Source organism: Ornithodoros turicata, chromosome 6 (genome assembly GCF_037126465.1).
Source record: "Ornithodoros turicata isolate Travis chromosome 6, ASM3712646v1, whole genome shotgun sequence".
In the NCBI taxonomy this organism is placed as follows: domain Eukaryota; kingdom Metazoa; phylum Arthropoda; class Arachnida; order Ixodida; family Argasidae; genus Ornithodoros; species Ornithodoros turicata.
The window spans coordinates 4,550,573-4,565,366 of NC_088206.1; the positions used below are offsets into that span (position 1 = coordinate 4,550,573).

General features: G+C 46.8%; 2 protein-coding genes and 1 long non-coding RNA gene across 3 annotated transcripts; 1 reads left to right on the top strand and 2 right to left on the bottom strand.

Moving 5' to 3' along the window:
- The first annotated feature begins 3,249 nt into the window (after window positions 1-3,249).
- On the top strand, window positions 3,250-5,407 carry LOC135397576 (uncharacterized). Its single transcript, XM_064629181.1, has one exon. It carries the CDS (start codon window positions 3,447-3,449, stop codon window positions 5,028-5,030), a length of 1,584 nt encoding a protein of 527 aa, XP_064485251.1. The 5' UTR covers window positions 3,250-3,446; the 3' UTR covers window positions 5,031-5,407.
- A 1,300-nt stretch (window positions 5,408-6,707) lies between these two features.
- Window positions 6,708-11,752, bottom strand: LOC135398882 (guanine nucleotide-binding protein-like 3 homolog). The gene is made up of 10 exons (XM_064630415.1): window positions 11,645-11,752; window positions 11,409-11,461; window positions 11,241-11,307; window positions 10,919-11,130; window positions 9,945-10,037; window positions 8,036-8,826; window positions 7,549-7,685; window positions 7,390-7,496; window positions 6,929-7,097; window positions 6,708-6,843 (listed from the first exon to the last, which is right to left on the bottom strand). The coding sequence occupies exons 1-10, from the start codon at window positions 11,658-11,660 to the stop codon at window positions 6,749-6,751; spliced, it is 1,740 nt and encodes a 579-aa protein (XP_064486485.1). The 5' UTR covers window positions 11,661-11,752; the 3' UTR covers window positions 6,708-6,748.
- An 859-nt stretch (window positions 11,753-12,611) lies between these two features.
- On the bottom strand, window positions 12,612-13,276 carry LOC135397578 (uncharacterized). Its single transcript, XR_010423663.1, has 2 exons — window positions 13,085-13,276; window positions 12,612-12,812 (listed from the first exon to the last, which is right to left on the bottom strand). It is a non-coding gene; the product is annotated as an uncharacterized LOC135397578 (long non-coding RNA).
- Window positions 13,277-14,794: the final 1,518 nt, after the last annotated feature.

The window sequence follows — 14,794 nt, forward strand, 5'->3', positions numbered from 1 at the left end:
CTAAAATATCAGCTAAGCCGTCAGCTAAGATATCAGTTAAAATGTCACCTAAAATGTCAGCTAAGATATCAGTTAAAATATCAGCTAAAATATCAGATAAGATTTCAATTGACAACCTTGCCGCACACCGGACTTTATTGGAAAACGGTCAGACAGAGCCCCATTTAGCCCAATCGTAGCTGAAGCTCCGGCGTACAGAGTTCTGATCCAGTCAATAACCGTAACAGGGAAACCAAAAGCGTGCAGGACCTGGTACATGTACCCGTCGTGCACCCTGCCGAAAGCCTTCTCTTGGTCAAAAGACGCCAAAACTGCAGGTTGGATGCGACTATGAGCCCAATAAAGGGCATCACGCAACGCAGAAGCGTGGAGCTGGAGGGACCGTCCGGGGACAGCGCAGGCCTGCCAAGGAGGAATAACAAGGCCCAAAACGGGAGAAATTCGCTGCAATAGCGCGTTAGAAATAATCTTATAGTCCGTATTCAATAGAGACACGGGCCTATAAGCGTTCCGATCGTGCCTGCGAGACTCGTCTTTGCAGAGCAAGATAATAACGCTGTCGCCAAGCAGCTATTGAAGAGGATAGTCAAAGGACGGGACAAAGTCGACCAGAAGCATTTATAGAATTCGGCAGGAAGTCCATCAGAGCCGGGAGACTTCCCAGTGTGCAAGGCCTTGACCAGAGCCGTTTATAGGGAGAGTTTGGCCATTCTTTGATCTTATGCCGCCTCGTGGGTGGAGCCTATTTTGACGTCAGAGTCGTCGTTGGGCCGCCCATAATGCATGAATCCAAGTAGAATCCGCTTATCAGCCATCTGGTGCGCGCCATATTGATGCTGTCCGTCAGCTTTGTTGTCGCAATGAATGCAATCTACAGGAATAGCCGGCTTATGACCCACAGCCGCCTGTGATAAGGGGGGCTTTGTTGCCAAACTGAAAGAGTTCAAGGACGAAGGGCTTTCGAAGGACAATGTACGCACGTGTCTTTCCGCCTTCCATCGTAAACAACGATCAGCATCAATATGGCGTCGGCGACCGGCTGGCAACGGGACAACAATAGAGCACGGCGAGGGAGGTGGCTTAGCCGTGACGTCGCATGACGCGCTTAAAGTTAGGCTCCTCCTAATGGCCAAACTCTCTCTATAAACGGCTCTGGCCTTGACTGCAGCCAAGTATTCAGCTCGCATAAAAGGGTCGGCACTGAGAGCAAAGTGCTTTGCACAAGGCAAGAAAGAGCGGGCCTCCCCAGTGGGCAGGGTCGCCGCGTCGTATAGGGTCGCAAAATGTTCTCGAAAGAGCGACCTAATGCCATCGGGCTGCCCACAGACAGACCCGTCAGACGCCGACAGCTCCCCAATGACACTCTGAGGGCGGCGATAGTAACGGCCAAGGAGGAGGCGGGAACATTCGAGGCATCGATCATCGTACGGCGGGAACAGCATGATTCCAGTGACCAACGCTCAACTCAGGGTGTGTATTGTCATCAAGCAGGAGAGCTACCTATGGAGGTAGTCCGCTTTGGAGAGACACTAACTTTACGTTACAGTCCTACAAGCTAGATAACAACACTCTCTAGGAGTTTGCTTTTCGTACTGACCATACCAAGCGAACAATCCAAACACGGGAGAGCCGCTGCAGAGTGCAGTACGGTCCTAGCGAGCTGGCTAGAACACGCTCAACTCAGGGATTTCAAGAGATACCAGAATGAGCATATACTGAAATACAAATTGTTGGAGCACGTTCATCAAGTGTAGCGTGGCGTATGACGTTTGCAACGGTAACAACGTCTTTGCAGTTAGCTTGTGAGTCTGCAAACGACGTCAGCGAATACCTGGGAACGTTCCTGATACCCCATCCTGGCAAATATCGTGTTTTTAACTCAAGCTACCGTGTATAATGTGATTACTTGGTAAATAAGGTAGTAAACCCAAAAATTTTCCCTTTTGTTACGTCATGCCACTAAGGGTCACGTGCCCTAGATGTCTCCGAAAAATAACGCGCGCTTGCTCCTTTCTTTTCACATCTATGAGATGTCCCAGGGATATAGAAAGTAAGATGTTTCTCAAAGTCACATTGTGGACTTACAGGTAACGTCGCATAGACGTGGCGGACATATGCGACGTGTGCGACCTTTGTGGGACGTACCTGGGATATTTCTGGTTTACTGCGCTGGGAAAGCAAGGAAGCGCTGAAAATGAAGAAAGCTTTCGGCATGTCCGCGTACCGTACGCTGGACACTCTGGGCACGCCGGGGGCTGTCCGCGTGCCTCTACAATCCTACAACACCAAACGACACACAATCAAAAACTAACTTCAACGGAAGTCTATAACAAAAAAACAGTTCCACGCGATTGAAGAGGACATCTGGTTTTCCTCAACAATGATAAGGAACAGCATGTTCTTCTACAGCCTGAACGGCATTCCTTTAGTAGGCGTCACCATTTGAAGTTGGCTTCACCTAATTATCGAAGCGGATTTGGGAAGGCAAGGCGTGAGGCCAACTGACACCAGCTCCCGAACCGCTCTATGAAGGAGGTAGAGCCAGTGGGGCTCCTTTTCCAGGCTTGCACAGGATCCCTCCTGACAAGGAACGACCCTGAACCATTTGGGAAGGACACAGCCCTGCATCCTATGCGAAGGTGGTGAGGTCTTGTCCAGCACTACACGAAACTCCACCGTCAAAATTACTCGAATCATCCCACGGATTCGGACCACCAAGTAAAGATCCTGGCAACGAAACGGCTTCTACTAACCTGGGAAGCAGTTACCCAAAGGAAACTCGGAAGTCTCATAAATGAAACGGGTAAACATCGTAACGATTCCACGACCACCCACTGAAACCGAAACCGAAACGACTTCAGCCCAAGCCAAGCCAATCCCACTCTTGCAGCAGGGCTCGCAGCGTCCTACAATCTCTGCTCTCCCCACCAACTTGTCGCGATCCTGCCTGTGTTGGATCCATTTACTTACTGTAATTATATTTATTTTTTAACCTAGACGCTCGTCGAAATTTCGCATGCGGGACCTCACGGCATAGAGTTAATATAAGAGGTACCAGCCCCGTTTTAAAAGGAATTAGGCGAAACTGAAACCGGACCAGAATGGTGGACGATAAGGTTCCTGTCAGGAAGGGTTCGAACAGTTATTGAAATCTCGTTGATTGCGTAGTACTTTGGTATTCGCCTCTCATTAAAACGCGAAAAATATGTACTTAGGGATAGTATCGTTCACTGTACTCTCACTGGCGCCACTATCGCGCCTTCATCATCATCGTAATGGCTGCTGTCATTGTCGCTTTTGTTGTCATCCAGTTCGAGACGTTCTAAAGTCCTAATGAAGGTGAGAAAAACGCCTCACTGACATATTTGCAACGTGCGCACACTGCACCTGCATATGCCGAACAATTGTCTCAGCTGTTGAACCTTACTGATCTACGCAAGCAAATAATGATGCCATACAGTGCCAGGGACATCCAGAATGTCCAGCTAAGAGAAGATTCGCGGGCAGCTGTGTCAAATGTCCTTTCGTACTTTAAACGCGAAGCACAGCAGCAAAAAGTGGCCTGTCATGTGACGAAGGTCATTCGTCGAACTAGTTGCGCCACCGGATTACCTAAGCATATGGTCCTGGAAGCGGTCAACAACGCAGACATTGAACTGGATGCTGACTCGGACGTAGAGATATCCCTCTCTCGCATCATCAACGATGACATGGGGATGTGTGTTCTTCGGCGACAGATTTTATTCTACTGTTCAAACTACGATCAGCCGCCCACGCTCAAAATCGTGCGGGACATGATCAAAGAGCAGTTCAACATAGCCTGTTCAAAGTCGTCTGCATTGACCATACTCAACAAGCTCGGCTTCCACTTCCGCGAACTTCCAGGCTCCAACAGGAGTGTTCTTCTAGAAGATTCCAGTGTGGCTGCAAAGCGACTGGTTTTCCTTCGAAAGCTCCGGGACTACCGCACGGAAGGTAGGGAGGTTGTGTACGTTGGGGGAACCATCATTCCCCTCGGAACGCCGCCCAGCGCATCGCCCCAGCAGTTGGGCGGAAGCCGAAGTCTTTTACTCGTGCACGCCGGCTACTTGGCAGAACTTCTGCCCTTGAAATCCATGTTCAAGTTCGAAGCTGCCAATCCGGCCCACCAACTGAGCCAAGAGACCTTCCACTCCTGGGTTGCCTATCAGCTCCTCCCATTCCTTCCGAAAGACGCGGTCGTCGTCTTTGTCAATGTTCCATTTGGCAAAGTGCTTCGGGAAGACGTTCCCACGCTACAGAGTAGCAGATGGGCCATATGCGAGTGTCTTATAAGGCACCACATCAGGTTCAGCGAGTCTGCTTCAAAAGCAGAGTTGCTGGAACTTTACTGGTCTTACGCGGGCAAAGGCGCGAAATCGCAGCTCTGGCTCGAGAGCATCATCGAGGACTCCGGTCACATAACTCTGCGCATGCCACAGTTTCTCGTAGACCTCAATCCAATGGAAAGGGTATGGCAGACGCTGAACGACCAGATAGCCGAGACGCAGCCAAAAGTGGTCACGCTGCGCGTCATCGAAGAGGTGATGCAGCAGGGCCCACTCTACCACATGTTGATGCGTGCGTGGACGCATCATCTTGCGCAGACGCAAGAAATAGAAGACGCACTCCTCGAATGGTCAGAGAAGATCGAAAGAAAAGTCGAAGACATGCTCTCCGGCAAGATGGTGCCCCACATGGACTCCGAAGGCAGCGACAGTGAGGGTAGCGACATGGATTCAAAGTCTCTGGAAGAGAAAGAAAACACCTTGGAACCAAACTCCGACGACCTCGTCATTGACCTCGGCGAAGATCCCAGGAGGAACGTGGCGCCCATGCAGAATCGCCATAGCAACGTAGACTACGGCGCCCCCTTGACTAGCACGGACGCCAGGGTCATGGCGAGACTCGAGGACTTTGACTGGATCTGCTCCGATGTGGAGCCCTCGGTTTGGCGTGACGTTGCCTGCCTTGTGTCAGATGTCGTAAGGCAGCCGGACGCTACGGCGTGATAGCTATGCAAATGTTTAAAAATAAGAAAAGGACCCAGTAGGGGTATCGGAAGTGAGATCTTTACACCCGAAAATTTAGGTTGTGGATAATATACTTATTTATACAGACGACACGAACTGTGCAATACTCACACGGTCAACTATGTGGCGACAGACGTCGCTGTGTTGTTGCAATACGTATATTTGTACGTACGAAAGGGTTTATGCCTTTGAGATGTCTTGCTACGGTGTGGGATGCTCTCTCGGACCTTGTAAAGGCAGCAGTGTTTTACGCGGGGTTCTCAAGGTACACAGAGCATCTGCTTAAATAGTGCTTCCTGTAATCATGCAAGTTAACTAATGTCACAAGCAAAATAAAAGTTTCCAAGAATTTGTTCCATGAGGCCTCTGTTCCATACCAATTTGTGGGACAAGATGCTTAGACGGTTGCATCCATTTCAGTTGATTTCGCAACCACTGTGTCATTTTATTTCCCGTTCACCACCGTATCCAAGATCCCATGCGAAACAACTTTTTTTTTTCCTTGCAAACAAACAAACTTTTTTTTTTATATCACGTCACACACACATGCAGGTGTTTCTTCTGTTTGGAGGTCGCCTTCGGAGGAGACTAAACTATCGTACGAGGCTGGACTGACGACGGGATCTGCCACGACCTCCAGCCATAGACCTCCAGCCATGCCGCACACACGTGTTACGGGCCGTCGTCTTCAGGAATGCGTTCGCGCGGCTTTTACGGGGAAATGAGAGGCCCCAACTGTGACAGCACGTTCTCCACCTTTGGTCACGGTCCAGACTGTCGCTTTAACGTTTTAACTTGATGCAGTAATGCAAACAATATATAATAGTGCCTCAAATTTCGGCACTGTCATAGTGCTGCTTTCAGTAACAGCAAACTAATGTTCAAAGGGGCACTACAATGCAAAAACGACTTGTTTCCAAATACAAGTCTGTGTTGCAATTAGTATAATACAAGCACACAGCTCTACCATTTAGAAGAAAAACACAATGAAAACAAAGCCGTCTTTGGCAGCAACCAATGGGATACTCAGGGAGCAAACATTGGCGGTGTCCAATCAGACAGCAGGAGAAGCGTCCACATGACTATAGTGTCCGTGTGGATTTAGAATGGGTCCGGTGGTAGTGTTGTGTACATGAGTGCATGATGCGCATTGCTGTATTTTTCAATGCTGATTTAGTGAACTGTACCCCGCAACAGCAATCATAGGTGCTCTAGTGACAGGAATTATCTTCACGTCCTTCAGACACTGACACCAGCGCGCTTCGTAAGTCGGACTATGTTTTTCGCCATAGTAACTGCTCAATAGCGTGGCACGCACAGCATGGACTAAAAGCACCCGATGTGTACCCGATGCACGAGCCGAAGCGACGTTCACTACGTAGTGCCGAGGCAAGAAAGAGTCAGGTATAATTCAAATTGTAGCTTCGTAATGGAATCGAAGTTTTGAATTACGATAACAAGTGCGAAATTAACATGGCGTGTAACATAATTTGAAGTGAACTTGTGGTGGCATTTTAGTGCCCCTTTAATGTAACTAAAATCTAATCTGTTCAGCAGTTAATGTGGGACACGCATGTCTTACACATCCGAATATGCTTTTCAACTAACAGACAGCATAACAGCATCTTCAACACCTTTTCACATCAGGATTGCTACTAAGCTTTCAGTATTTATTATCACCTTCAAAGTTTCTGTGCCTATGCCTCCATCTTAGCTATGCCCTGGTCGCCTGCGCCTCCAAATGCAGCAAGAGCCGTCTCCAGGGTGGTCGACAGTGATGTTGCAAGTTTCTCTGCAACAAAGGATATCTCTTTTGGTGCCACCTTTCAATTGGACAGCGGAAACACCAATGGAAGAAGGGCAGAAATGTGTCTAACCATTTTTCTTTCGTTTCCTCAACATCTTCTTGAACGCGAGTCTCCGTTCACGATTCGCCTGCAGCGGGGCCATGGGGTCCCGTTCAACGGGTGGGTTCGTTGCGGATCTGGCCTTACGCTTTTTGTCTTTTCTTGATTCGCTCAAGTCCACAGTCATCTTCTCATTATCCTGTTGTATAATGCGGTCCTAGTTTCGATTGACAGACTCCCTTACTGGGTAATATTTCATTACAGGTTCCTTTAACAACAACAACAACAACAAAAAAAAAAAACTGTTATAAAATTGTTTCAGGAGATTCTTATAAATGACAACCATCGACTGTGTTGAAGACCTCTAGGGGAATCTGCTGGGAAGCAGCATCGCCACAATGTTTTACAGAGCTGATTGCATATCATTGCACTATTCCACATTCCAGCCAATCAGAAAGCAGCACACTGAGGCAACTGCGTGAGACACTTACGGCATCCATCTCCATATCTCCTTCGGTATCACCTTTTTCGCTGATCTCTTCCACGATACCCATGGTATCCATGGCAACGGCATCGCACGGCCGTACCACACGAACACCTGCGAAACAAATTCGTGAAAGACTGCATATGTTTTTGCGGCAGAATTGTACTTTTGAATTCTTCCTGCTCCGCTGTCTCCAAGCTGTCGATGTCAAACTCTGCGCTCATGGTGCTCACGATCTCGGCACCCAGATGGGTTGGCAACTCGTGGGTTTCCGGTGGATGAGTGTAGTACTTGATCCTGCCGCTAAAGTACGAAGAGAAACTTTTTTTTACCTCGCTCTCATTATCTCAAATAGAATTATATGATTCAATTACAGAATGTCTAAATGGACCATTTTTTGCCATACTGATGTATAGTTAGACCCTAGTGCTTGCAGGTTTTATAGTTTTTTTTCCCAAAGTTTTATGTCCGCTATTGTAAAACAGGACGTAAAACCCGGTGATATTGTGTGCAAGAGAGAGAGTAGCTCCGTATTCAACTGAAAGTTCAATGCTGTGCAGGCACCTTGTCCTATCAAAGATTCCTGAAGACTATCGACAGTTGTCACAACTTTATGATACCTCGAGCATCCTGTACAAGTCACGCATACTCACGTATTCCAATCGGACAGGATCCTCCTCGCTGCCTGGAACGTATTTGGCACCCCACCCTTCTTCAGCAGCCCCATCCGCTTTGCCATCAGACTCAGGCACTCTTCCACGGTCGAGAAATCCGGCAACTTGTAATGTATCCTAAACTGATCCTTGCTCGAGCGGCGCAGGATGGAAGTGGCCGGGGCGATCGGATCCTCGATGGACTCCACCTTCTTCACGTTCCTCAGAGCCACGGTTGCCTCCGAGCTCTCTCTTGCGAGCACCACCCCGGGACTGTCCAGCAGCATGACCCTCTTGTCGATCTCCACCTTCTGCATGACCTGTGTGACGCCGGGCCTGGCGCCCACGGTGCACGACCTCATCCTCTTCAGGCTGTTCACTATGCTGCTCTTCCCGACGTTGGGGAATCCAACCACTCCGACCGTTATGCAGGTCTTTATGTCGCGGTTCCGGCAGTAGTTGCCCAAGATCTTCATGAGCGTGTTGGCACCCAGGCAGCGGCTTGACTGCTGCATGACTTCGGACGCCTTCGTCACGTCTGCCACCCAGCTGCGCGAGAGGTTGTTCTTCTGCAGCTGAGTGGACGCCTTGAAGCCTATGGCGGGGAACTCGTTGCGGAGGTACTTGAGCCATTTCTGTAGATTTTCTCTGGGTATCAGGTCGACCTTGTTCAGCACCAGGACGAGGCGCTTCCCTTTGCTGAGCACGAGCTGTTCCAGCTGCGGGCTTCTAGTACCGAGAGGGTCGCGTGCGTCCAGTACTTGGAGGATGACGTCTGCTCCTTCGACGACCTGAAGTATTTTTGAGCAAAGCATTACATTAAACCTTGAACGCGTGTAGGTTTCTTCGATTTGGCTGCGCTCGCTTCACTAGTTCGGGAAAGTTACCATGACTGTGCGGTAATCCTGCGTTTCACTACACTAGCATTCTGCAGTTGCTTCCAAACCAATGAGCAAGCAATGGCATCGTCATCTGCATCTCTGTAGCCATTGCCACTGATCTACTCTTTGTGCCCTTACTAATGGGTTTCGTTTTTAACTGCTTATCTTTCCTTTAAAAGAGCACAGAAAGCCATCACAAAAATTTGCTCGTTCTGACGCATTATGAAAACAGGTGGCTTAACTTGACGACTAACACAAAACTTTTCTCTGTACACAATAATTCTATTGCAAAAAAAAAAAAAAAGCGCACTGGAACACTGCGTTCCTACTCAACTCGTTCTGCAGGGTGAAACGACGCGGAGGAGGAAAAACGTCACTGGTGATGTCATTACAATAGGGGTGTGCGAATATTCGAGTTTTCGAATTCGAATAGAATACGCAATATTCGCTTTTTCCAAATACAGTCAACCCTAGTTTTATGAACCCTCAATTTACGAATTCCCTCGGTTTATGAACGGCGGCACAAGGAACCAAACCTTTTCCACGTATTTCTCCCTCGGTTTATGAACCATCGATATCCGAACTGTGAACGAATTTTCAAGGAACGAACCGCAAAAACGCATGTCAATTCCTATAAACTCTGCAAATGCTGAAAGATCTTTCATCAGGTATAAAGTGATTGTAGGTGACAGACTTGCATTCGCTGTCAGAGGGGGGCACAAGATATCAGGTAATGCTGAGCCACAACAGTGCGTTGTATAATAAAATATACAAAAATGTAAAATATTTTTTGTTCGCACATTATCCAAGACAATAGAGCGTTTCCCGTTTCAAACAGCTGTGGACTCCTTACCGCGAGAAATCGCAAAATTCAGGGGCCTTAATGATTTGTAAGCGACCAACATAGGCACCGAATCATCGTTTTCATTCATTTTGCTTCAATGCAAATGTAGTCCAGTATCTTTGGAAACAACAAACCCTGCATGCAGGCTTTGCAGCAAAGCTTGCCACAATCTAACACTGTTCACCTTTCGGAATTCTTGATAGAAACTTCGGCACTGAAGCTCTCCTTTGAACTTGTCCAACTGCCCCGTCTGTTTGAGATGCTCTTTCAGAAGCTTCTGTAATATGCGAGAAACATTTAACGAACAATTAATAAACTGGCATAAATTCAGTCTAACTGGTGGTCTAACTAATACAAAACAGCACTGACGGCTCAAACTAGCAAGAAGAGGGGGAACGCAAAAGAAATGTCAATGATAAACAATCAAAGAAATCAATAAAAAAGGATTAATGTACACTGCAGCAGCACCGATGCAATTACAGTCGGACCTCGTTAACATGACCACGTCCGTTCCCGAAGATGAAAGCATCAGATAAAAGTGTCTACTTAGTTACATTTGCGAGCTGTAATTTTTCCACTGATACTATTGCATTTTCAATGGTCTTTCTGTTAACTCCCATACTACAGCCACAGATGACAGCAGCATGACAAGGTGACCAAGGGTGCTGCTCTAAGCTTATTCGCCAGCGCTATAAAGAGCATGGTGATCAATTCTGAAATCCAGGCATGCGGCTTCTACACGCATTATCCTAAACCACAGGGCACTTCTAGGTCAGGAGGACTGGCCTCTGTCATAATATCTAAGGTGGAATACATGTGTTTGCCCCTTATCGGTGCATAAAATCTTGGTCGTTGTCAGATAAGCGAACTGTCATATTTACAAGGAGGGTTTACGTGAGGTGGGAATGGTCCCCGAGCAAAGTGGTCACAAAGAGACAATGTCAGATTAGTGAGTGCGATATAAATCAGTTCTGACTGTTCTCCCATTCCGTATAGCAAGAGCTTCTTTATTTACTCGTGTTTCCTCAGTCTCTCCTCAAAACTTTCCCGCCCCCCCCCCCCCCCTGAATTTCTTCTTTTCATGCCATATTTCTATATCCCTATTAAATGTTTCGGTAGTTTAGCGTTGTTCCCAGAAATGCGAGCCATAAAACTTACCACGCCTTCAAACTCTTCACTGCGCTGTTCTGCATCTTCTCTGACCGTTTGCAGATCACGATTCTGCATGAACTTTCCTAGCCTCTCTTCTTTCTGACGTTTTTTCATTTCCGCCCTCATTTCCTCCTGTCTTTTCTTGCATGCTTGAGCTTCTTTGAGAACCTCGGCTTTGAACGGAAGACTGTTCGGCACTCCGGGGTCTTTTGGTTTAACTGGAACCATAGTCGTCGTTAACCCAAACGACACAGTGCACATACTTCACAGAAACCGCGTTTACAATTTTATCGGACAAGTATAATGTCTCGTAAAATATTTAGCTCACATTTATTCGGATTCTTCTTCGCCTCTTTCTTAGCCTCCCTTCGCTTCTTTTTCAGGTGCTGTCGTACCTAAACCGAAACGTCGATAACCGATATGGAGACGTCAGACAGGTTTACAAGTAGTATACTTCTACGTTCTATAACATAGAGGTGTAAGTGCTTGGTATTACCTTCTTCTGCACCTTGTAGCGCTGTCGACATGACACACGTTTACTCTGTTTCTCTGAAATGACACCACAATGTCAAACGTTGTCGTGATGTATTGTGCATGTTCATACAGGCGAAATCAAAACTAGTAAATTTGCTACGACTAGTGATAAAGACTTGACTAGAACAGCTTGTGAAAACTCCCTATGGACAAAGTGATCACGTTTCACATTACAATTTACAAAATTTTCTCGCTTACTGTTTATATTCGGCATTTTTCTTAAGTTCACTCGTACACACGTGAACGTTGTTGTCCCGAGCAGCCATAAAAAAGGACCGCAGTAAATGCGCACGTACCGCAGTTATGGTTATACCAGGGCTTGGAAGCTGCCATAAAAGCATATTGTAGCGGAAAACTCAAGTGACCTTTGGAGCTGGACCAATGACTGATGACTAGCCAGCCTATTTTTTTTTTTTTTTACGTAGCCAATGACGTAAAATGACGTGGCGCGTTTCTCTCGTACTACATTCCTCCTTTCTGCTCTGATTGCAGTTTTCTGCTGTTTCTCTTTTTCGTTGTTTTTGGTAAAGTGTTTTTTTTTTTTGCGCTATGTAGTGTTTTTCGGTATCGTCCACCCCTCCGGTTTTGAAAGGGCTCAAAGCACGTCCAAACCTACAAATTCCTCTCCTGTAAATATTCCTTTGCCAATGAAAGATGAAAGTCACTGAAAAGGTTAGCCAGCTGTAGCAGTCGAGCCCACATCTTCTGGATTTGTATGTATTTGTCCCTTCTATGTTGTTCCAGCCTCAGAACATCAGTTCTCTCATATTCCTTTGTCCTTCAGTACAATCGAACGCAAATTTGAAGGTATTTACTTGAAGCTGAGGAATAAGACGAGTAACAAGTCTTGTTCCTCAAGCACAAGGAAATTACAGAAATTATGCTTTCTCCACATATGCACAAGCTAGCTTATCTTATCATTTGATAAGCACATTTTGACCCAAAAACAATTTGCAACTAAAACCCAAACAAGACATCCCTCAGAGCACGCCTCTCCGGTTCAACACTAATATTAGACTGCATGTGCTTGAACTGCAGGCTTTATGGATTGCACAAAGCCCATCATGGGTTGATATTTGACTACATACTACACCACAAGCACCCTCCTGGAAGAAAGAAAGAAAGAAAAAAAAAAAGATATATACAAATCTCGAAATACAATGAGTCAGGAGATGGAACGAAAATTGTTTATTCCACACAATCGTCCCAAAAAATTACTTCAAGTCAATACTCCTATGAACTTGAATGATGCAGTAAACAAAAAGAAAGGCTCTGATGGACATGCTTTCACAATGCATACCACACAAACCTACCACGTAGCCACAATTTTGTGCCTTTCCAGTCTGTCCTTTGGCAGCACCCGGTGCTAAAAAGGAAAAATCTTCCCTAATAACAAGGCTTTGTCAACGTCACAAAATATGTGGACATGCTTTAGCTCACACACAAATCGAAGCCCACAACAAGTATATGTAACATGCCTACTGACACTGCTGACAATGATATTCTCTTCTAGGAATATTGGGGAATTAGATAAGTTAGTTGAAGTTTTTCCACCAAAGGTACGGCCACTTGGCTATATCTGACATCTCTCATAAACAGAATCAACGAGTTCGGCGGAAGGTAGCAGGAGATACCAACCATCTCTAGCGATTGGCCGAAGCATCCTCCGACTCGTCTGCATTCTTCCCCGACCTGAAAGGGAAAGAGAGAAGTGAAAAGCAGCGTGACTGATACAAAGACACAACCGCAGATCAAAAACGCAGTCTCTCTCTGTCCAAGTTTTTGTTCCGTTTTTCACTCCGCCCCACCGAAACCCACAAGTTAGAAGTTACCGACCATCGTTCAACGGTTCAACACAATCCAGCGTCGACCTTGTCCGACCATGAGGAGAACGCGATGAACACCGGTGGCAGAACTCCAACGATACTTTTCCCTTGGCAACGTGCAGGCATATTCCATCCCTATCTGAAACAGACGTCTGCGCTCGTTTGGGCTCTGGGAGGTCATAGTCGTGGTCCTCGTTGACTCTTCTTCGCTTGTGAGCTCCTTCGGGGTTATCTTCTGCCAAAGTCGACCCTACAGACAAATCCGGCTTCGTTGACCGCACGCCTCTTATCAATGCCGAAATCTCATCCACGTTCGATAGAATGCTCTTTAAGTAGCGAACTTCTTCGGCTAAATCTTCCACAGTGGCAGTCAACTGATTATTCTGACGGCGTAGTTTCCCATTTTCTGTCGTGAGAGTCCGAACGTTTTTTTCTAATTTGTCGACGTGCATCTTTTTTCGGATCCGGTTCTCTCGGGCGGCTATGGCATTTTTGCTCATACAACTTCCACGGCTGCTGTAATGAAACTCTCCGTCAAGAGGACTGTTTGCATCGAAATCGTCTTCGTTCTCGTTGTGATTTTCCTCTGAGCTGCACGTCGAGGCAGACACTTTCTTTGTTCGAGGACGTAACTTACGTTCAAGGTCAGCGTTAGGGTTAGCTCTTTTCCCACCACAATTGTTTCCGTCGTTCACTGCCGACGTACTGTTTTTGAACGACGTCACCTCTTGGTCGCCAGATGATTCGGGAGACGACGTTAGGAGGTCGTCGAACGTTACGTCGTCGAAAAGGCTCTCGGTGCAGTGTCCAAGCATGATGTCTCGAAGAATGGGTCCCGCGTCCATCTCGCCTTCAAATGCAAGTTCGGGAGCTAGAGGAGGGAAAGAGAGAGGTAGTATCACTGACATGACTGAAGTGTGGTAGTTCCCGAGCGTACCAGCTGCAAAATACGCGTACCGGAGGGTAAATAAACTCAATAGAATTTCATCGATACGCACTGAACGCGAAAGAACGCAGACAACGTCGCAAAAACGTTTGCAATACGGCTTGGCTTGGCCGCTTGGCTTCCCTTGACCAATGCTTAGGCTTGGATTTGGATGGCGTGGCCACAAGCGCATGGCTATGGCTACGATGATGATGATCTTTGTGGATGGCACAGCGTTTGCAGACTCCATGTAGAAACTAGAACTGATTTATGAAAATTATATTATGTACTCATTAAGTTCTTTTGGGGCCCAACTACTATAATACAAAATTCATCATCTTTCACTATGCCATCGTTGCAATGAAATCATTGCACACCATACACACCATCCAAGGATATCTCAATAACATTTACCTTGCACCATCAAAATGTCATACAGGACCCAAGTCATAACACACAAATTAAATGTAGTCTTTATTGCGATTGCTCGTGCCGTTGTCAGGCTTGGTTGCAACTCCATGCGTGCAAACGCACATCACACCTACTAATGCTGGAAAGGAGCGAGGCAGAAAACGTCCCAGTTCATGCATCAGAGAG